Source organism: Nycticebus coucang, chromosome 12 (genome assembly GCF_027406575.1).
Source record: "Nycticebus coucang isolate mNycCou1 chromosome 12, mNycCou1.pri, whole genome shotgun sequence".
In the NCBI taxonomy this organism is placed as follows: Eukaryota; Metazoa; Chordata; class Mammalia; order Primates; family Lorisidae; genus Nycticebus; species Nycticebus coucang.
In genome coordinates, this window is record NC_069791.1 from 111,684,677 (window position 1) to 111,712,141 (window position 27,465).

Sequence of the window (27,465 nt, forward strand, 5' to 3'; positions counted from 1 at the left end):
AACAGGTGGGCGTGAATCCCCTCCCACATGACAACCAGTTGGAGTGCCCCACAAACAAACGAGCAGAGTTCTCCAAATATACTCCATGGGAGAGACCCTCTAAAAACTGGACCTAACAACCCTACTAACATCCCTGGCATTCTCCTGCCAGGCATAAAACTGTATAAAACTGTATAAATTCTTTCCCTACAACTCTGACCTCCCAGCACTCCCCTCCACACTCACTCTGAAGTCTAGAGACCTGTTTCCAGGAGTCCAGATTCTTGGGTGATTTCTTGAGGGGTGTGGACAGGGCCTAAACTGCATCTGGTCAGTACAGACTCTGGGGCATGGGAGTGAGGAGAAGACGGTTGGCCGAGAGGGAACCACACCAGAGCGGCAGTGCCCCAAGGCGCAGAACAGCAACCGTCTTTTGGCAACAATAGGGCTCACTCCTGGATATTCCAAAGCCACACCCACTGTCTTCCTGGGCAAGCAGAGGAGGCTGGTAACTACCACGGAGTAGGGACAGAAATGCAGGCCCTGTGAGTAAAGGGTTTGCTGAGGCGGTACCGGCCTGGGTAGAGCGCGGGGACTAGAAATGCACGCACAGACCCGGGAAGTTCCCAGGGCGGGGCTGACCCAGAGGACTGCTTTACTGAGCCTAAGATGCACCCGCCCCTCATGGGATCGTCAGCCTATAGACAAAGGAAGACAGGAGGCTAGAACTGATAGGTAACCGAATACAAACCTGCAAGAGCAAAGACAGGGCCTGAGGTGCAGGCTCTGGAAACTCAAAATAGCTTCTCTTCTGCAGGGGAATTTAGCAGGGACAGAAACAAATTCCCGCAAAGTTGTTCTGTTCTGTTCTGTCAGTAACATCAATCAGGGGTGGGCTGGAATTGAGTGAACACCCCCCCCCAGCCTCCATCAAGCGCCCGAGGTTGTCAGGCCTCACATCCCCCTGTTAGACATAGAGCGCACCAGCCTGGCTGAACAGAAATAGATTTCCTTGTGATTCAGGCAGATGCAAACCACTGGAGTATCTGTTCACTACAGGCAACTGGGTCAAAGCCCTGCGGGACTATCAGTGACTGATTGTGACAGAGGTGCAAGGTGGGGAAGGAGGCATCAACCTTCCCAGACTGATCTATTTGCTGCGTGGGTCCTCCTGACTCAACAGAGCACCGGAGCAAGCCATATCTGAGTAGTCACCAGACTCCTGTGATCCAGTTGCCAGAGACCTTTAAAACTCTCCCACCTGAGACAGGTGCTGACTGAGACAATTGATTTGGACCTTTGAACTGAGCCAATCACGCGAGGACTATTCAGGTTGTGCCCAGGGTGTGTGGTTGTAGGAAGGTTTTGATTTTCCTTTTCCAATTGTTGCCTGTGGGGAGCGGGGTGACTTAAATGCTGGTATTTCTCCACAGCTGAGACTGCAACCCAGAGTAACTGTTTCACTAGGGTCGAACAGAGACCAGCTGAAAACAAGACAGAACCACTTAGCCCCACCACACCAAACAGGTCCCCAGTTTCTCAGGACAAAGCTCCAGGGGAAAAATCAAACAGTATAAAACAATCATGGGGTGGAATCAGTGGAAAAACTCTGGTAACATGAATAACCACAATAGATCAACCCCCACAAGGAAAGATATGGCAGATGTAACTGAAGATCCCATTCATAAATAGCTGGCCGAGATGTCAGAAATCGAATTCAGAATTTGGATTGCAAACAAGATTAATAGAATGGAGGAAAATTTGGAATTAGAAATTTGAGGAGCAGTTCAAGAGTCAGAATTAGAAATTCGAGGAGAAATTCAAAAGTTGTCTCAAGATATTAACGAATTTGAAGACAAAACCACCAAAAATTTTGACACACTGAAGCAAGAATTTGCAGCCCTCAAAGATCTGAAAAATACAGTAGAATCCCTCAGTAACAGAGTGGAGCAAGCAGAAGAAAGGATTTCTGACATTGAAGACAAAGCCTTTGAATGCTCCCAAACTCCCAAAAAGGAAGAGAAATGGAGAGCAAAAATGGATCATTCTCTCAGAGAGCTCTGGGATAATTCGAAGAAGGGTAATATCTGCCTCATTGGAATCCCTGAAAGTGATGCAGTGGCCTCGCAAGGCATAGAGGTCCTTCTCCATGAAATTATGAAAGAGAATTTTTCAGACATGCCAGGAGATTCTGAAATTCAGATAAGAGACAGTTTCAGAACCCCAGCACGACTCAATCTGAATAAGACATCTCCCAGGCATATCATAATTAACTTTACTAAAGTTAATATGAAGGAGAAAATTCTGAAAGCAGCCAAAGATAAGAAATCCATTACCTACGAAGGGAAGAATATTAGAATGACTGCAGATCTCTCTGCTGAAACTTTTCAAGGCAGAAGAGGATGGTCATCGACTTTTAATCTCCTAAAGCAAAATAACTTTAAACCCGGGATCTGGTTTCCAGCTAAACTAAGTTTCATTTATGATGGAGAAATTTAATACTTTAATGACATTCATATGTTGAAGAAATTTTCCATAACCAAACCAGCTCTTCAGGATAGTCTCAGACGTATCCTCCATAATGACCAGCCCAATCCTCTACCACAAAAGTAAACTCACTCAGAAACTTGATCAAACTCCAACTTCCACAGTGGTGAAAGCATTAAAAATGTCCACTGGACTTTCAAAAACTCGATACCCAAAATTTTACCAGACTTATTAATATTCTCCATTAATGTGAAAGGCTTAAACTGTTCTCTTAAAGAGGCACAGGTTAGCTGACCTGATACAAAAACTCAGGCCAGATATTTGATGCATATAAGAGTCACATCTTACCTTAAAAAGCAAATATAGACTCAGCGTGAAAGGATGGTCGTCCATGTTTCAGGCAAATGGTGATCAGAAAAAAGTAGGTGGTAAAATTCTATTTTCAGACACAATAGGCTTTAAACCAACAAAAGTAAGAAAGGATAAGAATGGTCACTTCATACTTCTTAAGGGTAATACTTTATATGATGAGATTTCAATTATTAATATTTATGCACCCAACCAGAATGCACCTCAATTTATAAGAGAAATTCTAACAGACATGAACAGCTTGATTTCCTCCACCTCCATAACAGTTGGAGATTTCAACACTCCTTTGGCAGTGTTGGATAGATCCTCCAATAAGATGCTGAGCAAAGAAGTTTTAGATTTAAACCTAACCATCCAACACTTGGATTTAGCAGACATCTATAGAACATTTTTATCTCAACAAAACAGAGTACACGTATTTCTCATCAGGGCATAGAACACAGTCCAAAATCAATCATATCTTAGATCATAAGTCTAACCTTAGTAAATTTTAAGGAATAGATTCCTTGCATCTTCTTGGACCACCATGGAATAAAATTTGAACTCAGTAAAAACAGAAATCTGCACACTCATAAAAAAACATGGAAGTTAAATAACCTTATGCTGAATGATAGCTGGGTCAGAGATGAGATTAAGAAGGAAATTGCCAAATTCTGGGAACAAAACGACAATGAAGCCAGGAATTATCAGAACCTCTGGGATACTGCAAAAGCAGTTGTAGGTGGGAAATTTATAGCACTGCAAGCCTTCCTAAACAGAACAGAGAGAGAGGAAGTTAACAACTTAATGGGAATTTTCAAGTAACTGGAAAAGAAAGAACATTCCAAGCCCAAACCCGGTAGAAGAAAAGAAATAACCAAAATTAGAGCAGAATTAAATGAAATTGGAAACAATAGAATTATATAACAGATCAATAAATCAAAAAGTTGGTTTTTTGAAAAGGTTAATAAAATAGATAAACCTTTGGCCAACCTAACCAGGAAAAAAAGAGTAAAATCTCTAATCTCATCAATCAGAAGATGAAATAACAACAGACTCCTCAGAAATTCAAAAAAATCCTTAATGAATATTACAAGAAACTTTATTCTCAGAAATAATGAAAATCTGAAGGAAATTGACCAATAGTTGAAAGCACGTTCCCTTTAAAGACTTAGCCAGAATCTAGTGGAAATGTTGAACGAGCCAATATCAAGTTCTGAAATGGCATCAACTATACAAAACCTCCCTAAAAATAAAAGCCTAGAACCAGATGCCTTCTCGTCAGAATTCTACCAAATCTTTAAAGAGGAATTAGTACCTATACTACTCAACCTCTTTCAAAATGTAGAAAAAGATGGAAAACTACCCAACATACCAAACATCACCCTTATCCCCAAACCAGGAAAAGACCCAGAAGAAAAGAAAATTGTAGATCAATATCACTAATGAATATAGATGCAAGAATATTCAACAAGATCCTAAGAAACAGAATCCAGCAACAACACATCAAAGAAATTATACATCTTGACCACGTTGGTTTTATCTCAGGGTGTCAAGGCTGGTTGAATATACGTAAACCTATAAATATAATGCATCACATAAACAAATTAAAAACCAAAGACCATATAATTCTCTCAATTGATGCAGAAAAAGCTTTTGATAATATCCAGCATCCCTTCAAGATCAGAACACTTAAGAAAATTAGTATAGCAGGGATATTTCTTAAACTGATAGAAGCCATCTACAGCAAACCCACAGCCAATATTCTATTCATTGGAGTTAAATTGAAATCATTTGTACTCAGATTAGGAACCAGGCAAGGCGGCCCATTGTCTCTATTGCTCTTTAACATTGTAATGGACGTTTTAGCCATCACTATTAGGGAAGAAAAGACAATCAAGGGTATCCACATAGGGTCAGAAGAGATCAAACTTTCATTCTTTGGAGATGATATGATTGTATACCTGGAAAACACCAGGGATTCGACTACAAAACTCTTAAAAGTGATCAAGGCATATAGCAGTGTCTCTGGTTACAAAATCAACATCCATAAATTGGTAGTCTTGATATATACCAACATTAGTGAAGCTGAAAAAACAGTCAAGGACTTTTCCATTTACAGTAGTGCCAAAGAAGATGAAATATTTGGGAGTGTATCTAACAAGAGACGTGAAAGATCTCTATAAAGAGAAGTATGAAACTCTAAGAAAAGAAATAGCTGAAAATGCTAGCAAATGGAAATACATACCATGCTCATGGCTGGCAAGAAGCAACATTGTTAAAATGTCCATACTACCCAAAGCAATATACAATTTTAATGCAATCCCTGTTGAAGCTCCACTTCATGTTTTAAATATCTTGAAAAAATACTTCATTTTATACGGAATCAGAAAAAACCTTGAATAGCCAAGACATTACTCAGACATAAAAACAAAGCAAGAGGAACCACGCTACCAGACCTCAGATTATACTATAAATCGATTGTGATGAAAACAGCATAGTACTGTCACAAAAAGAGAGGTAGATGTATGGAACAGAATAAAGAACCCAAGAAACGAACCCAGCTACTTACTGTTATTTAACCTTTGAGAAGCCAATGAAAAACATTCAGTGGGGAAAAGATTCCCTATTTAACAAATGGTGCTGGGTGAACTGGCTGGCAACCTGTAAAAGACTGAAACTGCACCTACACCTTTCGTCATTAACCAAGACAGATGCTCACTGCATTAAAGATTTAAACTTAAGATATGAAACTATACAAATACTAGAAGAGGGTGCAGGGAAAACTCTTGAACAAATCCATCTGGGTGAATATTTTACGAGGGGGAACCCTCGGGCAATTGAAGCAGCTTCAAAAATATACTACTGGGACCTGATCAAACTAAAAAGCTTCTCAACAGCCAAGAACACAGTAAGTAAAGCAAGCAGACACTCCTCAGAATGGGAGAGGATATTGCAGGTTATGCCTCTGACAAATGTTTAATAACCAGAATCCACAGAGAACTCAAACGTATAAGCAAGAAAAGAACAAGTGATCCCATCTCAGGGTGGGCAAGGGACTTGAAGAGAAACTTCTCGAAGAAGACAGGTGCACAGTGTACAGATATATGTAAAAATGCACATAATCCTTAATCATCAGAGAAATGCAAATCAAAACTACTTTGAGATATCATCTAACTCCAGTAAGATTAGCTCATATCACAAAATCACAAGACCAGATACGTTGGCATGGATGTGGAGAAAAGGGAACACTTCTCCACTGCTGGTGGGAATGCAAATTAATACATTCCTTTTGGAAAGATGTTTGGAGAACATTTAGAGATCTAAAATAGATCTGCCATTCAATCCCGTAATTCCTCTACTAGGCATATACCCCAGAGACCAAAAATCACATCATACAAAGAGATTGGTAACAATGTTTATTGCAGCCCAATTCATAATTGCTAAGTCATGGAAAAAGCCCAAGTGCGCATTGATCCATGAATGGATTAATAAATTGTAGTATATGTACACCATGGAATATTATGCAGCCTAAAAGAAACGGGCGGCGCCTGTGGCTCAGTGAGTAGGGCGCCAGCCCCATATGCCAAGGGTGGCGGGTTCAAACCCAGCCCCGGCCAAACTACAACAAAAAAAAAATAGCCGGGCGTTGTGGCGGGCAGCTGTAGTCCCAGCTGCTCAGGAGGCTGAGGCAAGAGAATCGCGTAAGCCCAAGAGTTAGAGGTTGCTGTGAGCCGTGTGACGCCACAGCACTCTACCCGAGGGCGGTACAGTGAGACTCTGTCTCTACAAAAAAAAAAACAAAAAAAGAAAGATGGAGAGTTTACCTCTTTCATGTTTATATGGATGGACCTGGAACATATTCTTAGTATAGTATCTCAAAAATGGAAGAAAAAGTATGAAATGTACTGAGCCCTACTGTGAAACTAATTTATGTCTTTCACAGGACTGCTAATAACCCTGTTGTAACCTAAGATTACAGGGATAGGGGAAAGGGTGTGGAGGGAGGGGAGAGAGCTGCAGAGGGACGGTGATTGGTGGGATTACACCTGTGGTGCATCTTATAAGGGTATAACTGAAACTTAGTAAATGTAGAATGCAAATGTCTTAACACAATAATTACGAATATGCCAGGAAGGCTACGTTAAGCAGTGTGATGAAAACGTGTCAAACGGTCTATAAAACCAGTGTATGGTGCCCCATGATTGCATTGATGTACACAGCTATGATTTAATAATAAAAAAAAAAACAGTTAAGGACTATTCCATTCACAGTAGTGCCAAAGAAGATGAAGTATTTGGGAGTTTATCTAACAAAGTACGTGAAAGATCTCTATAACGAGAACTATGAAACTCTAAGAAAAAAATAGCTGACAATGCTAGCAAATGGAAAAACATACCATGCTCATGGCTGGGAAGAATCAACATTATTAAAATGTCCATACTACCCAAAGCAATATTCAATTTTAATGCAATCCCTATTAAAGCTCCACTGTCATACTTTTTTTTCTTTTTTTTATTCAATCATAGCTGTGTACATTAGTATGATCGTGGGGCACCATACACTTGGTTCATAGACCGTTTGACACATTTTCATCACACTAGTTAACATAGCTTTCGTGGCATTGTCTTAGTTATTTTGCTACGACCTTTACATTCCACATTTACTAGGATTCACATATACCCTTGTAAGATGCACGGCAGGTGAAATCCCATTAATCTCCCTCCCTCCACCTACCTACCCCCTCCCTCCCCTCCCTTTTCCCCTTCTCCCTATTCTTAGGTTGTAACTGGGTTATAGCTTTCATGTGGAGGTCCTACATTAGTTTCATAATAAGGGTGAGTACATTGGGTACTTTTTCTTCCATTCTTGAGATTCTTTACTAAGAAGAACATGTTCCAGCTCCATCCATGTAAACATGAAAGAGGTAAAGTCTCCATCTTTTTTAAGGCTGCATAATATTCCATGGTGTACATACACCACAATTTATTAATCCATTCATGGATCAATGGGCACTTGGGCTTTTTCTATGACTTAGCAATTATGAATAGGGCTGCAGTAAATATTCTGATACAAATATCTTTGTTATGATGTGATTTTTGGTCTTCTGGATATATGCCCAGTTAGAGGGATTACAGGATTGAATGGCAGATCTATTTTTAGATCTCTAAGTGTTCTCCATATCTCTTTCCAAAAGGAATGTATTAATTTGCATTCCCACCAGCAGTGCAAAAGTGTTCCCTTTTCTCCACATCCACGCCAACATCTCTGGTCTTGGGATTTTGTGATGTAGGCTAGTCTCACTGGAGTTAGATGATATCTCAAAGTAGTTTTGATTTGCATTTCTCTGATGATTAAAATGATGAGCATTTTTTCATACGTCTGAAGGCCGTGCGCCTGTCTTCTTCAGAGAAGTTTCTCTTCAAGTCCCTTGCCCAGCCTGCGATGGGATCCCTTGTACTTTTCTTGCTAATGCGTTTGAGTTCTCTGTGGATTCTGGTTATTAAACCTTTGTCGGAGACATAACCTACAAATATCTTTTCCCATTCTGAGGGCTGTTTGTTTGCTTTACTGACTGTTCTTGGCTGTGCAGAGGCTTTTTAGTTTGATAAAGTTCCAATAGTGTATTTTTGAATCAACCTCAATTGCCCAGGGGGTCCTTCTCATAAAAAACTCACCAAACCCAATTTCTTCAGCGGTTTTCTCTGCACTCTCTTCTAGTATTTTTATAGTTTCGTGTCTTAGGTTTAAATCTTTAATCCAGTGAGGGTCTATCTTGGTTAATGGTGAGAGGTGTGGGTCCAGTTTCAGTCTTCTACAGGTTGCCAGCCAGTTCACCCAGCACCATTTGTTAAATAGGGAATCTTTTCCCCATTGAATGTTTTTAATTGGCTTGTCAAAGATTAAATAATGGTAAGTAGCTGGATTCATCTCTTGGTTCTCTATTCTGTTCCAGACATCTATTTCTCTGTTTTTGTGCCAGGACCATGCTGTTTTGATCACTATCCATTTGTAGTATAGTCTGAGGTCTGGTGGCGTGGTTCCTCCTGCTATGTTTTTATTTTTGAGTAATGTCTTGGCTATTCGAGGTTTTTTCTGATTCCTTATAAAACGAAGTATTGTTTTTTTCAAGATCTTTAAAGTATGACAGTGGAGCTTTAATGGAGATTGTGTTGAAATTATATATTGCTTTGGGTTGTATGGACATTTTAACAAAGTTGATTCTTCCCAACCATGAGCATGGTATATTTTTCCATTTGTTAACATTCTCAGCTATCTCTTTTCTTAGAGTTTCATAGTTCCCTTTATATAGATCTTTCATGTCCTTCGTTAGCTTTCATGTCCTTAGTTAGATAAACTCCCAAGTATTTCATCTTCTTTGGCACTACTATGAATGGATAGAGTCCTTAATTGTTTTTTCAACTTGACTATTGAGGTATATATAAAGGCTACCGATTTATGAATGTTGATTTTGTAACCTGAGACGTTGCTGTATTCCTTGATCACTTCTAAGAGTTTTGTAGTAGAGTCCCTAGTGTTTTCCAGATATACAATCATATCGTCTGCGAAGAGCGAAAGTTTGATCTCTTCTGACCCTATGTGGATACCCTTGATCACCTTTTCTTCCCTAATTGCGGTGGCTAAAACTTCCATTACACAGTGTTAAAGATCAGTGGAGACAATGGGCAGCCTTGTCTGGTTCCAGTTCTGAGCCGAAATGATTCCAATTTAACTGCATTCAATATGATATTGGCTGTGGCTTTGCTGTAGATGGCCTCTATCAGTTTAGGAAATGTTCCTTCTATACTAGTTTTCTTAAGTGTTCTGATCATGAAGGGATGTTGGATGTTATCAAAAGCTTTTTCTGCATCGATTGAGAGAATCATATGGTCTTTGTTTTTTAATTTGTTTATGTGCTGAATTACATTTATAGATTTATGTATATTGAGCCAGGCTTGAGACCCTGGGACAAAACCAACTTGGTCATGATGTATGATTTCTTTGATATGTTGCTGGATTCTGTTTGTTAGAACCTTTTTGAATATTTTTGTATGTATATTCATTAGTGATATTGGTCTATAATTTTTTTTCTTGTTGGGTCTTTTCCTGGTTTGGGGATCAGGGTGATGTTTGCTTCATAGAACGTGTTGGGTAGTCTTCCTTCTTTTCCTACCTTTTGGAACAGATTGAGTAATATACGTACTAATTCCTTTTTGCAGGATTGGTAGAATTCTGACGTAAAACCAGTTGGTCCCAGGATTTTCTTTTGGGGGAGATTTTGTGTGGTTGTTGTTATTTCCGAACTTGATATGGGCCTGTTCAACATTTCCATTTGATTTTGGTTAAGTCTTGGAAGGTGACGTTCTTCCATGTATCCGTCAATTTCCTTCAGATTTTCGTATTTCTGAGAGTAAAGTTTCTTGTAATATTCATTAAGGATTTTTTGGATTTCTGAGGAGTCTTTTGTTATTTCTTCTTTGTTATTTCTGATTGATGTGATTAGAGATTTTACTCTTTTTTCCCTGATTAGGTTGGCCAAAGGTTTATTTTGTTGACCTTTTCAAAAAAACCAGCTTTTTGATTTATTGATCTGTTGTATTATTCTTTTGTTTTCAATTTCATTTAGTTCTGCTCTGATTTTGGTTATTTCTTTTCTTCTACTGGATTTGGGGTTGGAGTGTTCTTCCATTTCCAGTCTCTTGAGATGTCCCATTAAGTTGCTTACTTCCTCTCTTTCTGTTCTCCTGAGGAAGGCTTGCAGTGCTATAAATTTCCCTCTTAGTACTGCCTTTTCAGTGTCCCAGATGTTCTGGTAGTTCGTGTCTTCATTGTCATTTTGTTGCAACAATTTGGCAGTTTCCTTGTTGATCTCATCTCTGACCCAGCTATCATTCAGCATAAGGTTATTTAACTTCCATGTTTTTGTATCAGTATGCAGATTCCTGTTGTTACTCATGTCAAATTATATTCCATGATGGTCCGAACAGATGCATGGAATAATTTCTATTCCTTTAAATTTACTGAGGTTAGACTTGTGACCTAAGATGTGATCAATTTTGGAGTAAGTTCTGTGGGCTGATGAGAAGTATGTTATTCAGTATTGTTGGGATGAAATGTTCTGTAGATGTCTGCTAAATCTAAATGCTGGATGGTTAGATTTAAACCTAGAATTTCTTTACTCAGCTTTTTGTTGGAGAATCGATCCATCACTGCCAAAGGAGTGTTAAAATCTCCAACTATTATAGAGTTGGAGGAAATCAAGTTCCTCATGTCTGTTAGAGTTTCTCTTATAAATTGAGGTGCATTCTGGTTGGGTGCATAGATATTAATCATTGAAATCTTATCGTATTGAGTCTTACCCTTAACAAATATGAAGTGACCATTTTTGTACTTCCTTACTTTTGTTGGTTTAAACCTATTGTATCTGTAAATAAAATTGCAACACCTGCTTTTTTCTGGTTACCATTTGCCTGAAATATGGATGACCATCCTTTCACCCTGAGTCTGTATTTGTCTTTTAAGTTAAGATGTGACTCTCGTATGCAACAAATGTGTGGCCTGAGTATTTGTATCCAGTCAGCTAACCTATGTCTCTTTAGAGGGCAGTTTAAGCCATTCACGTTAATGGAGGGTATTGATAAGTTTGGTGAAATTTTGGGTATTGAGTTTTTTGAGAGTCCAGTGGATATTTTTAATCCTTTTTCCAGTGTGGAAGTTGGAGTTTGATCAGAAATTTCTGAGTGAGTTTACTTTTGTAGTAGAGGATTGGGTTGGTCATTATGGAGGATAGGTCTGAGAATATCCTGAAGAGCTGGTTTGGTTATGGCAAGTTTCTTTAGCATCTGAATGTCATTAAAGTGTTTAATTTCTCCATCATAAATGAAACTCAGTTTAGCTGAGTACAAGATCCAGGGTTGAAAGTTATTTTGGTTGAGGAGATTAAATGTAGATGACCACCCTCTTCTAGCTTGAAATGTTTTAGCACAGAGATCTGTAGTCATTCTAATGTTCTTTCCTTTGAAGGTAATAGTTTTGTTTCGCCTGGACACTTTGAGAATTTTCTCCTTCATATTAACTTTAGTGAAGTTAATTGTGATACGCCTTGGGGTGTCTTATCGGGCTTGAGTCGTGCTGGGGTTCTGAAGCTATCTGCTATCTGAATTTCTGGTTCTCTAGGCATGTCTGGAAAATTCTCTTTCATAATTTCATGCAGAAAGGCCCCTGCACCCAGTGAGGCCACTTCATCTGTTTCAGGAATTTCTATGAGTCGGATATTTGCCTTCTTCGAGTTATCCGAGAGCTTTCTGAGGGAGTGATTTATCTTTGCTCTCCATTTCTCTTCCTCTTTGAGAGTTTGGGAGCGTTCAATGGCTTTATCTTCAGTGTCCGAGATCCTTTCTTCTGCTTGATCCATTCTGTTGCTAATGGATTCTACAGTATTTTTCATAGCTTTGAGGGCTGCAAATTTTTTTTTTTTTTTTTTGGTGGGTTTTGGCCAGGGCTGGGTTTGAACCCACCACCTCTGGCATATGGGACCAGCACCCTATCCCTTTGAGCCACAGGAGCTGCCCTGAGGGCTGCAAATTTTTGCTTCTGTGTGTCTAAGTCTTTGTTGATTTTGTCTTTAAATTCGTTACATTCTTGAGACAGCTTTTGAATTTCTCCACGAATTCCTAGTTCCATTTTGTTAATCTTGTTTTCCATCCAAACCCTGAATTCGATTTCTGACATCTCATCCAGTTGTTTGTGAATGGGATCTTCAATTACATCTGCCGTATCTTTCCTTGGGGGGGGTTGATCTATTCTGGTTATTCATGTTACCAGAGTTTTTACGCTGATTCTGCCCCATGATTGTTTTACTCCCTTTGATTTCTCCCCTGGTCTTTTGTCGAGGACCCGTACATTGCTGTGGCCTGAGAAACTGGGCCCTGTTTGGTGTGGAGGGGCTAAGTGGTTCTGTCTTATTTTCCGCTAGTTTCTATTTGACCCTAGTGAAACAGTTATTCTGGGTTGAAGTCTCAGCTGTGGAGAAATACCAGCAATTAAGTCACCCCACCCACCACAGGCAACAAATGGAAAAGGAAAATCAAACCTTCCTACAACCACACACCCAGGGTACCACCTGGATAGTCCCCAGGTGAGTGGCTCAGTTCAAAAGGTCCAAATCAGTTGTCTCAGTCAGCAGGTGCCTTGGGTGAGAGAGTTCATGAGGTCCCTGGGAAGTGGATCACAGAGGTCTGGTGAGTGCTCTAATATGGCTTGCTCTAGTGCTGTGTGGAGTCAGGAAGAGCCACCCAGTAAATAGATCAGTCTGGGAAGATTGATGCCTCCTTCCCCACCTTGCAGCTCTGTCACACCGAGCCGCTGCTATCCCCACAGGGCTGTGACCCAGTCAGTTGTCTGCAGTAAGCAGATGCTTCAGGGGTTTGCAGCTGCATAAGTCACAGGGTAGTCTGTGTCTACTCGTCTAGGCCGCTACTCTGTCTTTATCCAGCAGGGGGTGGTGTGGCCTGTAAACCTTGGGCACTTGATGGAGGCTGGAGGTGTTCATTCAGTTCCAGCCCCACCCTTAGTTTATCTTACTGGGTGAACGGAACAACCCTGTGGGAGTTTCTTTCTGACCCTACTAGGTTCTTCTGCAGAGGAGAGGCTGATTTGAGTTCCCAGAACCTGTGCCTCAAGCCCTGTCTTTAGTCCTGCGCGTTTGTATTCGCAGCACGATCAGTTGTTGGCTGTAGCCTCTTGGCCTCCTTTGTTTATAGGCTGGTGATCCCCTGAGGGCCAGGTGTGTCCTAGGCTCAGTCAAGCGGTCCTCTGGATGAGCCCCACCCTGGGAGTTTCCCGGCTCTGCGGGTCTGTTTTGTAGTCCCCGTGTTCCACCCAGGTCAATGCCGCCTCAGGCAAACCCTTTACTCACAGGACCTGTGTTTCAGTCCCAGGTCTGTTCCATGGTGGTTGCCATCTGAGTAGATGCTTGGCCTCATCTGCTTGCCCAGGAAGACAGGAGGAGAGGCTATGGGATATCTGGGGGTGGGCCTTGTTTTGCTGAAGACGGCTGTTGCTCTGCACCTCGGGGCACCACCGCTCCAGTGTAATTCCCTCTTAGCCGACCGTCGTCTTCTCGCTCCTTTGCTACGGAGTCAGGACTGGCCAGCTGCATTCCAGGTCCTATCTGCACGTCTCGAGAGTTTACCCAAGAATCTGGACTCCTGGGGGGCAGGTCTCCAGATCACGGATTGAGTGTGGAGGGGAGTGTTAGGAGCTCAGAGTTGCAGGTCGTAACACCAAGCTCATTGAGACCAAATGAACAAACAAACAGATACAGAGATCGACGGAAACACATAGACATTCGGGTAACAGCTACGACAATGCAATATAAGAACAACTGCAATAAAAATAGTGATAATTGTAAAATAATTGAAAGAAAGGAAAAAAAGAGAAAAAAGTGGTGTTAGGAATGTTAAATGAAGAGAAAGAAGAAATTAAAATTAGAAGACATAGAGATAAAAAATATCTATATAAAAAGTAATAATAAAAAATTATCGAAATCTTCTCTAAGAAAATGGTGAGGAAAAAACAGACAAAAACAAAACAAAAAACCCCACGAAGACAAAAAACAAAACAAAACAAAACAAACAAAAAAAGGCACCAACTACAAAAATATTCTTGCATGTAGAAATATACTTATATATATCTATTTCTGCTGTAGAGATCAACTTTCGTAGGAATATATTCATACTGCAATATACTTTCCGGACAGCAGGTGGTGTTATGAGTGGTTCTGAGACTTGTACCTGAGTTACAGTTTATACTGTTACCATGGTAACCACCTTCCATGGCCTATCGCCATTTTGGAATTTGTGTAAAAGTTTGTCGCCTAAGAATTGTGTAACCTCGCTGTTCCTTTCCAGACAGCACTTGCGACTGACCTTCCTAGTTAGTGCAGGTGTCCATGATTATTAAGTCTTTCCCTCTGTTCCCAGGTTATTCTGCAAACTGGCGACTGCAATCTGTTGTAGGGGGAGTGGTGCTGAGTTCGTGGTGTCGTTGGCGGGCTTGCGGTTTTATCTGCTGTAGCTGGCTACCGGGGCTGAAGCCAAGTTCGCGGCTTTAGGAGCTAAAGCCAGGTCTGCAGCTTCAGTAGCTTTGGGGCTTTAGCAGCCAAAGTCGGGTCTGTGGCTTCAACCCAGTTCCCGTGGTTGGAGCGTTTAGGGGACTTATTCTGGTTTTATGGTTCAGAGTTTCCCTTTTGGATCCGCGCCCACCAGTTTGCCGTGCAGCCTGAACCGCCAGCCCCCTCCAACAATTGGGGGAAAGGTACCCGCCCTTTTAGGTAGTTCAGAATGTCTGTTTCCCGGGCAGGGTCCCTTACCTTCAATTGTCCAACAGTTTCCCTAGCTACCTATTGTTTTGAGTGGCTCTCCTTTCGGATGCCTCCCTCAGTTCAGGGATAATTATTTGTCAATTGGGTTTTGTCAGCATTTACAAGCTGCTGACCTCCGTAGGGGAGGGGCCTGCTGGCCGGCACCCCCGAGCAGGGAAGAATCTCTACAACAGAGTCTGTGATTTTAAATTACCCCTCATATATAGCAATCTGCCAGTTCGCTGTGTGTCTCCTGCTGTCTGTCCACTCCAATAATCCACACACAGGGAAGGTCCAGACCTCCTTTCCTCTCACCCGATGGCTTGGGAGAAGTGGGCTACATGTCCGTCCTGTCCGCCATCATGCTCCACACCCCCTCCACTGTCATACTTTAAAGAACTTGAAAAAATAATACTTCGTTTTATGTGGAATCAGAAAAAATCTCGAATAGCCAAGACATTACTCAGAAATGAAAACAAAGCAGGAGAAATCATGCTACCAGACCTCAGACTATACTATAAATTGATAAGTTATGAAAACAGCATGGTCCTGGCAAAAAAACACAGAAGTAGATGTCTGGAACAGAATAGAGAACCAAGGGATGAACCCAGCTACTTCCCGTTATTTGAGCTTTGACAAGCCAATTAAAAACATTCAGTGGGGAAAAGATTCCCTATTTAACAAACAAATGGTGCTGGGTGAACTGGCTGGCAACCTGTAGAAGACTGAAACTGGACCCACACCTTTCACTATTAATTAAGATAAACTCTCACTGGATTAAAGATTTAAACTTAAGACATGAAACTATAAAAATACTAGAAGAGAGTGCAGGGAAAACCCTTGAAGAAATCGGTCTGGGCGAGTATTTTATGAGGAGGACCCTCTGGGCAATTGAAACAGCTTTAATATTACACTACTGGGACCTGATCAAACTAAAAACCTTCTGCACAGCCAAGAACACAGTAAGTAAAGCAAGCAAACAGCCCTCAGAATGGGAGAAGATATTTGCAGGTTATGTCTCCGACAAAAGTTTAATAACCAGAATCCAGAGAGAACTCAAACGTATTAGCAAGAAAAGAGCAATTGATCCCATCGCAGGCTGGGCAAGGGACTGAAAGAGAAACTTCTCTGAAGAAGACAGGCGCTCGGTCTACAGACATATGAAAAAATTCTCATCATCTTTAATCATCAGAGAAATGCAAATCAAAACTACTTTGAGAGATCATCTAACTCCAGTAAGATTAGCCAATATCACAAAATTCCAATCCCAGATATGTTGGCGTGGATGTGGAGAAAAGCGAACAGTTCTACTCTGCTGGTGGGAATGCAAATTAATACATTCCTTTCGGAAAGATGTTTGGAGAACACTTACAGATCTAAAAATAGATCTGCCATTCAATCTTGCAATTCCTCTACTAGATATCCAGAAGACCAAAAATCACATTATAACCAAGATATTTGTACCAGAATGTTTATTGCAGCCCAATTCATAATTGCTAAGTCATGGAAAAAGCCCAAGTGCCCATCGATCCTTGAATGGATTAATAAATTGTGGTATATGTACACCATGCAGCCTTAAAGAAAGATTGAGACTTTACCTCTTTCATGTTTACATGGATGGAGCTGGAAAATATTCTTCTTAGTAAAGTATCTCAAGAATGGAAGAAAAAGTATGCAGTGTACTCAGCCCTACTATGAAACTAATTTATGGCTTTCACATGAAAGCTATAACCCAATTACAACCTAAGAATAGGAGGGAGGGGAGGGAGGGGGGAGGTGGGCCAAGGGAGGGTGATTGGTGGAATTACACCAGCGGTGCATCTTACAAGGGTATATGTGAAACTTAGTAAATGTAGAATGTAAAAGTCTTAACATAATAACTAAGAAAATGCCAGGAAGGCTATGTCAACCAGTGTGATGAAAATGTGTCATACGGTCTATAAAACCAGTGTATATTACCCCATGATTGCACTAATGTACACAGCTATCATTTAATAAAAAAAAACAAAAAACAAAGTAGCTGTGCTAATTTACTATCTATCATTTTCTTCATCCTCCATAACATTTGGAATTTACTGCCTTTTTTAGTTTTGTCATTTTGAGGCTATACAATAGTACCCTGTTGTGTTTTCCAGGTCAGAACACTTCGATCACTCCTAAAGGAGCTCCTATACCTGTTAGCAGTCATTTGCTGTCCTTCCCTCTCTCTTGACTCCAGCAGCCACTGATCTGCTTTCTGCCTCAGGATTTACCTATTCTGGACATATTGTATAAATAGGATCATATAATATGTGGCCTTTTGTGTCAGCTTCTTTTACTTAGCATGGGTTTGAGGTTCATCTGTGTTGTAGTATGTACCAAAACTTCATTCCTTGCTATTGTAGAATACTATTCTGTATGGATATACCACATTTTGTTTATTTATTCATTGTGGTCATTTGAATGGTTTCCCGTTTTTGGCAGTTACGAATTATGTTGCTGTGAACATTTGCGTATAAGTTTTTTTGTTGTTGCTGTTATTTTGCTTTTGAGATAGTCGTGGCTCTGTCACCCTGGGTAGAGTGGCATGGCGTCATAGCTCACAGCACCTTCAAACTCCTGGCTCAAGCAGTACTCTTGTTTCAGTTACCCAAGTACTTGGGACTACAGGTTTATGCCATGATGTCTGGCTAATTATTCTATTTTTAGTAGAAATAGAGTTTTAGTCTTTTCTCAGGCTGGTCTCTTGAGCTCAAGTGATCATCACATCTTGGCCTTCAAGAGTGCTAGGATCATAGGCATGAGCCACTGTGCTTGACTTCTATGTAAGTTTTTGTATATTTATATTTATTTCTATGTAAGTTGAGGTATATTTTAATTTCTTTTGAGTATGTACTTAAAAATGGAATTGCTAGGCTGTATGGTAAATCCGTGTTTAACTTTTTGAGGAACTGCCATGCTGTTTTCCAAAGTGGCCACACCTTTTATGTTCTCTTTAGCACTGCTCCAGGGTCCCAGTTTTCGTTACATTCTTGTCACAACTTTTCCATGTGTGTTTGCTGCTCATAGTAGCCATCCTAATGGGTATGATTTGCATTTCCATGATGACTAATGATACTGAACATCTTTTCATATGATTATTGGTTATTACATATCTTCTTTAGAGGTATATATTCAGCTTTTGTGCCCATTTTAAAAATTGACTTGTCTTTTTATTGTAGAGTTGTAATAGTTCTTCATATATTCTAGATACACACACCCCCTTATCATTTATGGACATGATACCTATAAATTGTAAAATGTTTTCCCCATTCTTTGGATTGTTTCATTTTCTTGATTTTTTTGAAGCAAATAGTTTTTAATTTTGATGGAGTCTAATTTACCATTTTGTTGTGGTTGTGCAGTTTTCTTTCTGTTTGAAACTTTCTAAAAGTTAAAAAAATCATACCTTGTTTCTTGATGTCTCCTGTTTTAAAATTTGTACAAAATTAAATGGTCACTTAGTTATTGTACAGTGGTTTAGTGGTATTAACATTGTTTGAGTCCTCAATATTTTCAACCTAATTTAATGAGAGAAGACTAAATTTTCTAACTGACACCAATGTGCTTTTTTTTTTTAAATCGGAAAGTTGTCTTTGAGCATTCAGCATACCTCAGAATGCATCAGTCTTTGAACATTTATAAGTGTCTAATATTATATGTGCTAATCATTTGGCAGGGCTTGAGCATCCAGAGGTGAGTGGAATGTGGTCATGTCCTTAAGGAGTAAGAGCTCATATGCCATGCTAGACGCTTCCACAGAGGACAGTGGAAGTGCGTGTACACAGAAGGGCGGGAAAGTACTGTCTGGATGAGAACGCCTGTCTGGATGAGAACGCCTCTTCTATGATCCAGAGATGGGTGGGTGATCAGAACTTTTTGCTGTGTTGTGCGGTTCCTCTTCTAGTTACTTATTGCTGGGTATGCCATGTCCACTGGCACCAACTCCTCATGGCAACTGAATGCAGGATTATTGATATAATAAAATGTACACATCGGTGTGATGACTTTGATGCCTAGATGCAAGCCTAAAGAAAACCACTTTAATTTCTGGAGGGTTTCAAAGCTTTTCAGAAAGAAAAACATCCTGCTTACCAATCAGTTCAGCATGGTGTATGCACATGTGTGTGTCTAAGCCCAAACCCAAGTAGTTCTGTAGAGTCAGAGGGTAAAATGTGAAACAAGGAGTAACAGTTACTTGGCTGAAGGGGAAGTTTGTAGAGAGTTGGATGCATCTTGTTAAGAAATTTAGATTTTGTCCTTAGTGATGGAGAGCCAATGAAGAGTCCTGCAGAGGAGGAATGATGTGGTCACTCTAGTTACTGTATGGTGGACACTGAGGGGCAGCACTGGGGACAGGTGACCCATTGGGCTGTTGCATTAATCCAGGGGAGAGTTGCTAGGGCCTAAACTAGGGCACTGGTGGTAGAGTTGGAAAAGTGAGAGGCTGGGAATGTTGAGGAGGTATAGGTCAGGACCCCTGGCTATACCTTAACAGAAATCTCACTCAAATTATCTTCAGTTAAAAGGGGAGTTAAATTGGGAGATTCCTGGAGAAGGTTGCAAAAGGAGTACAATGCTGCAGTAACCAGAACAACTTTAGGGATCTCAGGGATTAGAAGTAATACTCCTTATCACGGGGCAGGGGCCATCCTTACACACTCCAAACCAGAGGAGGGAACAAGCTTCTCCCCAGCTTTGGTTTTTAAAATGTTAGGGACACCCTTTCTTTCTTTCCTCCTTCCTCCCTCCCTTTTCTTTTCTTTCTTATGTTTCCTTTCTTTGTTGAGATAGGGTCTCACTGTACTGCCCAAGCTTTGGTGCATGGTGCAGTCATAGCTACTGGGCTCAACCAGTCCTCCTGTTTCAAACCCAGAGTAGCTGGTACTAGACACGCATGCCCAGGCTTGGTCACAAGCTCCAGACCTCAAGCAATCTTCCTATCTTGACCTCCTAAAGTGCTGGGATTACAAGTGCGAGTTACCACATCCAGTCCTAGGAGCGCTCATGGCCTTGGTTTTGTGTCTGCTGGCCAGACTTTGGGGTCTTTTTTTGGAAGCTCTGTACCACCATCCAACCAACATTTGGAAGAAGTAAGGAAGGGTAGTTCTGGCAGAGCCATCTGTGCATGTCTACTGTGAATATAGGCTGGACCCAGAGATGGAGAAGATCTGAGGACGAAGGGAGAGGTTAGGAAAGCCTTTCACATTTGTGGCTTTGGTAACCTGAAACAGCACTGATTCTGTCAAAGAACAAGGTTCACGGGTGAACAGGCTTGAGTGTAGGTAGTAAACTGAGTTCAGTTTTAGATCAACTTAGTCAGGGACATAGGGCTACTCAACAGTTTGTATGTTACATATTTTTGTGATTATTTGATTGACTTGACATTCTTCATGACTAGCAGCCCTAAGAGGATAGGAGCTGTTTTCTTTGCTGTGACTCTCCAGATCCTATTTATACTGGATGTGGCATGTCTTAGATGTTCACTCAGTGTCTGTGAATGAATGGATGCAGGTGACCATGTGCAGCAGGTAGTTGGATGGATTGTTCGGGCCTCAGTGAGGACAGGAATTTATCAGTGTAAACCTAGATGGTTGACAGACCTTGAGAGTTAATCTTGTTGGCATAGGAACATTATGTAAACCTGTGGTTCTCATGTCCAGGTAGTGAACTTGCGTCTTTTCTTTCTTTTTTGGACCTTTTTAGTATTTTTTTTTTTTTTGGCCAGGGCTGGGTTTGAACCTGCCACCTCTAGCGTATGGGGCTGGCACCCTACTCTGTTGAGCCACAGGCGCCACCCAGGACCTTTTTAGTATTTAATGCCAGTAATTTATCTGCTGACAATTCTGCCAATGATTAAAAAAATATTTTTTGTGGCTGATTAGAATTAGACTTGTGTTAGATAGGGAAATAAAGGTGATAAAGACAGATTCTATTTCCTTATAAGAATAACTGACTCATAGTATGAAACATTGGATATGATTTCAGATCACTCCTGTAAACTCTCACAAGAGATGTTTATAAAACACTTGGAACAATACAGATTGTACTCAGAAAATGTGCTTTGATCAACTCTGGAGATACAAAGCAGGAAACTTAATAAATCAAGTCCTATTTGTGAATGGAAAGGACTGGATGTTCACCTTAAAAGTAAGAATTCAGTTCATGTCAAGACTTAAATTTTGTATTCTGAATAGCGGATATTAACTTAGTTTCATCTGTTATATAAAAAATAAGTGAATTGCAGATTTTAGTTCTTGGAATCTTGAAATCTGACTCCTGATTCCAGTTTCTTAATAATCTTTGGAACATTGGTCTAGAAATGGAATTTGACTTTGGTTTTTTTTTACCCTTTGATTTTGAGGTGAGTGTGTTTCCAACTCCTGCCTTCCCTCTATATTCAGGAAAGCCAAACCATTGGTAACTTGGATATGCTATAATTTTGATTATTTAAATACTAGAAAACTGACTCAGCCCCTGTAGCACAGTGGTTACAGTGCCAGCCACATACATTGAGGCTGGCAGGTTCGAACCTGACCTGGGCCAGCTAAACAACAATTACAACTGCAACCAAAAAAGCAGCTGGGCTTTGTGGCGGGTGCCTATAGTCCCAGCTACCTGGGAGACTGAGGCCAGAGAATCGCTTAAGCCCAAGAGTTGGAGGTTGCTGTGAGCTGTGATGCCACCACACTCTACCAAGGGTGGCATAGTGAAACTCTGTCTCAAAATAAATAAATAAATGAATACTAGAAAACCATAGTTGTGTTTATATAAAGAATAATATCCTGATCAGACTTGGGAGAGGTGGCTTGTTTGCCTTCTAAATTTTAAGGCATGAATACAATTGTGTTAATTCTATAGAGTAAACACTCTTGTCCTGCCACCCTGCCATAGGATAAGATACTATAGTATCTTATATATATTTTTAGTTTTTTTGTTTATTGCCTAGATTCCTTTTTTCTGCAGTAGAGATGTGAACCTTTCTTTTATTTTTTTTTTTTCACTAAAGAACTTTCATTAAATTTGGCTCCAAATGTAGGCCAGTATCTTTTAGCAAGTTGTAATTTAATAGAGCAGTCTAAAAAGTCAAATTGAGTTGTAGCATCTCAGCTATTTAAATTATTATAAAGGATGTATACATATAAGTGATTATTTAAAAAACCGACTTAGATCCTTGTTATTTGAATTATAGATTGTTTTTTCAGATAGGCATTTGGACAAATATCTAATAGACTAAGACTTAGGGTATTCTGAATTTTATCAAAACTACTCCAAGACTGGAAGGGAGAGTACATTTCAGATTTATTTATTTATTATTTATTTATTTTTTGAGACAGAGTTTCACTATGTTGCCCTCAGTAGAGTGCTATGGTGTCACAGCTCACAGCAACCTCAAACTATTGGGCTTAAGCGATTTCTTGCCTCAGCCTCCCAAGTACTGGGATTACAGGCACCCGCCACAATGCCTGACGGCTATTTTTAGTTGTAGTTGTCATTATTGTGTGGCAGGCCCTGGCTAGGTTTGAAACTGCCGGCTCCAGTGTATATGTGGCCGGTGCCCTAGCTGCTGAGCTACAGGCACCGAGCTACATTTCAGATTTAATGATGAGCTCAAAAATCACAGACTTGAGACCTGCACAGGTTAGTTAAGTGATGACATGAAAAATATCTGTGTCAAAATCCCAGACCCCTGCAAATTCCATCACTTTTAAAATCAGTTACGGAGCTGAAATTAAAGAATGTTGATTTCTGGAGGCAGCCCTTATTAGCTCCTGGAAAAAATGAAGTGCATCTGTATGTTATAGTTTGTTCTATTTTTTCAAATGATTTTATTCTTTAAGAGGTGATCAGCTTTTTTCTTTACTAATTAATTCTTCAAAGGTAGTGTCATTCAAAATAGGAAAGTTCACAGCCTAGATGTCAGGGAGGGAATAAGCAGCTCTCACAGTTGGTGGTAAACAGGAGGCCCTGATGAGAGAGGCCTGATCCCTCAGTCAGCTGTCAGGTCACTCCTTTTGTGCCACTTAAAATGACAAGATTGCTTTTACATATGTAGTGTTTCCATTTCATGTTCACATTTTTCAGTGGCTGATTAATATAATATATAAAGGCGCATTAAATAATGGCGAAGGGAAAATCCAAATGTTTTCTCTGTAGATTTGGGAAATAACATGGAAAGTATAAAACAATTGAAACACTTTGGTTTAAATGTGTGTAGAATTTAGACTAATGTGTTGCCTAGCAGATACAAAGAATTCAATAAGAGATTCTAAGTAGTATGTGTATATTCTGGGTGTAAATAGACTGGACATTTCTAATGTGCTCCAGCTGTAGTTTCTATAGTTTTAAGTAGCTGACAGATTTTGTTTGTGTTCTCCACTGAACAGTCTTTCTTAGTGGACAGAGAATGTAGAGCTGCTCAACTAGTTCTTACTCCTGTTTTTTTTTTTTTTTTTTTGTTTGTTTGTTTTTGTAGAGACAGAGTCTCACTGTACCGCCCTGGGTACAGTGCTGTGGCGTCACACGGCTCACAGCAACCTCTAACTCTTGGGCTTAACGCGATTCTCTTGCCTCAGCCTCCCAAACAGCTGGGACTACAGGCGCCCACCACAACGCCCGGCTATTTTTTTTGTTGTTGCAGTTTGGCCGGGGCTGGGTTTGAACCCGCCATCCTCGGCATATGGGGTCAGTGCCCCACTCACTGAGCCACAGGCTCTGTATCTCAAAGATGGCAAGATAGTGGGCGGCGCCTGTGGCTCAGTCGGTAAGGCCCCGGCCCCATATACCAAGGGTGGTGGATTCAAACCCGGCCCCGGCTGAACTTCAACTAAAAAATAGCTGGGCATTGTGGCAGGCGCCTGTAGTCCCAGTACTCGGGAGGCTGAGGCAGGAGAATCGCTTAAGCCCAGGAGTTGGAGGTTGCTGTGAGCTGTGTGATGCCATGGCACTCTACCCAGGGCCATAAAGTGAGACTCTGTCTCTACAAAAAAAAAAAAAAAAAGATGGCAGGATAGCTTACAGATGTTCTAAAGGGATGGGAATTGTGTGCTTTGTAAACTTCTTTTACAGATATGTTATGCATGAAGCTCCAGCATATAAATAGGTAAAACAGGGGTTTTGGTCAGGGAGCAGTGAAAAGGTGGTCTGGTGCTCCACCGGGATTCTAGGAGCATAACTCAAAAAAGTGTTGCTGCATGTTTTCCTTAATGAAATGTAGAATCTGTTTTGGAGGAACAAAGGGTAAGTTACTCATTTATGTATGCTATTTATTATAACTTTATACTAATTATTTGCTTATATGATAAACATTGATAGCATTTAAAATCAGAATTATTTTTAAATATACAAAGCCACTTTAAACAAGGTCAGAAAATGGTACTAGTAGGCCCATAGGTCTGAAATGGCTGCGCAGTCTTGCCAAAGAGAACTTGCCTGATTGCAAGATCCTAGTCACAAAGGCTACCTGAGAGCCAGTGCATGGAAGTCCTGCCACTGTGTTGTCTCTGTTGAGGCGATACAGGAAAGTGAAGTAGAGAGTGATAACAACACTGGGAATAATTAAATTCTCAGGCAGATGTACCCCATTTCCCCTAAAATAAGACATCCTCCGAAAATAAGACCTACTTACAGGAACGGTAAGACGTCCCCTGAAAATAAGACCTAGCGCATCTTTGGGAGCACACCTTAAAATAAGACACTGTCTTATTTTCGGGGAAACAGGGTCGTTCCTTGTCCTCTGTGCTGTTAGTAATGGGAAATAGCCCCATGACCTTGGGCAAATTACTTAAGATCATTAATACTTTACCTGCTTCTAAAATGTTTCTTCGTAGGGTGGTTGTGAGGATAAGCAGTGATGTCTTACATAAAGTGACATTATAAATTGTCGATAGGTGTTAGGCCATGGTGCAGTGTTTTCCTTTAAAAAGAAATGTTTTAGTAAGGTGATAATTGACAGTAGAGATGACATGAGAATCACAAACTGGTTCGGAGTGTGACTGGAACTCAAACTGTGGCAGGTGTCACTTCACCATTTTAATTAAAATAAATACGGGAGGTGAGATGGAAAAGTTCCATGATTTTAACTGTCAGCTTTTAATGCTTTTTTTGGAGACCATTATACCTAAAATAGAACCATTTTTATTTTTCAAAATCTGGAAAACAAAAAACAAAAGGTAAATTGAACACTATGGTTTGTTTTTTTCATCTTTTGTTTTAATGGTTATTGTTTCTCTTTGGGAACAACAATATTTAGAGACCATGCTCACAGAACCTGTGGTCTGGAATGCTGTGGCTGCTGAACACTCAGAAGATGAGCAATGTTGAGTGTGGATGCGACTTGGGTGTGATGTGTTCAGAACATGTGACAGGGAATCATTATGTCATTCAAGATTCACTAAAACCTTATTGTTTAGTAAAATTGTTCCTTGGAGAACATAAAACATGACAGTTCAGAGGCAACCTGAAAAATTTGAAAAAAGAGTAGCTATTTCCAAGGGACTCTAAAGTGCATGTCACAACAGTTTCGTCGAATGGGGGATTTTTATTGATTTTTATGTCCATTTCGTGTGTTCATTCTGTTCTTTTAGAGAAAAAGCCTGAAAGAAAAGTACTGCTTTAGGGGAAAAAAGTTGTTAAAGGGTTTCAGATGGATGTCCTTGATTGGCTGTAAAATATCCTGTATATTGTGGCAGCAGATATGGATGGACCTATAGGGTGTTGTGATGTGTAAATAAACTTACATCTTCTACAAGCGTAACTCCCACACTTGGTCCAGTTAGCATAGAATTTCCATGGTGCAGAATGTTGTCTTTGATACCAGTCTTTAGACAGTATACTTAAAAATTTCTAGTTGTTACTATTTTTATAAGTCATTTTGGGGCTTTCTGCATCCTTTTATATTTCCAAGGCAGGACCTCTTGGCCCTGACAAGCTCCATTCTTCTTGCTCTGTGTGTGGATACTTTTCTTGAATTCACTTAGGTGTTAAGACATAACCTCCCATTCTGGAATGCTAAGCTGTTGGGGCACAATTGTTCAGTCATCATTAGCACATACGCTTATTATTATTATTAACTTTGTATTAGAAGAATCAGTATTTTAATCTGTCTATAACCTATTTCTGTGGATATTCTTTGGTTGTGTTACATAAGTGCAGTGACCAACACCTTACAGATTATCCCAAGAGAAGATGCAGAAGAACTTTGTGATTTGGTGGTGACCATTCTGTATGAAATCCAACACAGCAGTGCCAGACATAGAGTGTGTGTACAGTAAATGTTTATTTAAATTAATGAATTGTGTTAGGACAGCTTGCAGTTACAATATTTTCCATATGAAACGACCAAGCATTCACTACTGGTAGTTTAGCTAAACATTCAGGCTTTATTTGAAGCTGATAAATGTGTGCTTATTGTGCAATGTAGGGATACCAGTTTGTTCACTTTTCCATCCAATAATGATTTACTTTTACAGCTGTGTTTATATAGAGTAAAGGTCAAAGGAAAAGGTGTATTTGAAGCAGTTACATCAATTGCTTTGCTTAGTGAAAGATTTTCAATATGCTAATGGGAAAGGGACAATTTAAATTGGATATTATAAAATTTAGGCAGTTTTAAAAAAACAGCTTTATTGAGGTATAATTAACATGCAATAAACTGCACTTTAAAAGTGTTACACAATTTAATCAGTTCTGATGTGTGTATACACCCATGAAAAAACATCACCACAATAAAGATAATGAACATATCCATCACTCTCCAAAATTTCTTGGAACCTCTTTGTGATCTCCCCTCCCCTCCTCCTCTTCCCCTCGCCTGCCCTCCCTTACCCTCCCTTCCTTCCTCCTCCCTCCTCCCTCCTCCCCTTGTCCTCCCCTCTCTCTAGGCAGCCACGGATCTGCTTTCTGTTACTATGGATTAGTCTGCCCATTCTAGAGTTTCATATAGTGGTGAAATCATATCATATGTACTCTTTTTGTTTCACTTCTTTCACTTAGCATGATTATTGTGAGAGTTGTCCATGTTGAGTGCATCAGTAGTTTATTCCTTTTTAACACTGAGAAGTATTCTGTTTTATAGATATACCACAGTTTGTTATCCATTCCCTATTGATAGCCATTTGGAGGTTTCCATTTTTTGGCTATTACAAATAAAATCAATTAGAACATTTATATATAAATCTTTGTGTGGGCATAAACTCTCCTTTTCTCATAGGTAAATACCTAAGAGTAGGATGGATGGAATGTATGGTAGGTCTATATTTAACTTTTTT

The 27,465-nt window shown here is 40.1% G+C and overlaps 1 protein-coding gene across 11 annotated transcripts in view; it reads left to right on the forward strand.

The window, feature by feature from the left end:
* MRTFB (myocardin related transcription factor B) overlaps nt 1–27,465 on the forward strand; it is a 371,831-nt gene that overhangs the window by 126,197 nt on the left and 218,169 nt on the right. For 5 of the 11 annotated variants that reach the window (XM_053554572.1, XM_053554580.1, XM_053554569.1 and 2 more), the window contains one exon: nt 21,185–21,346. The exons of the other annotated variants lie outside the window; for them this stretch is intronic. In XM_053554572.1, the coding sequence (XP_053410547.1) occupies nt 21,254–21,346 (93 nt within the window). In that variant the 5' untranslated portion in view covers nt 21,185–21,253. The remainder of the gene's footprint in view (nt 1–21,184; nt 21,347–27,465) is intronic. 11 annotated transcript variants of the gene reach the window in all.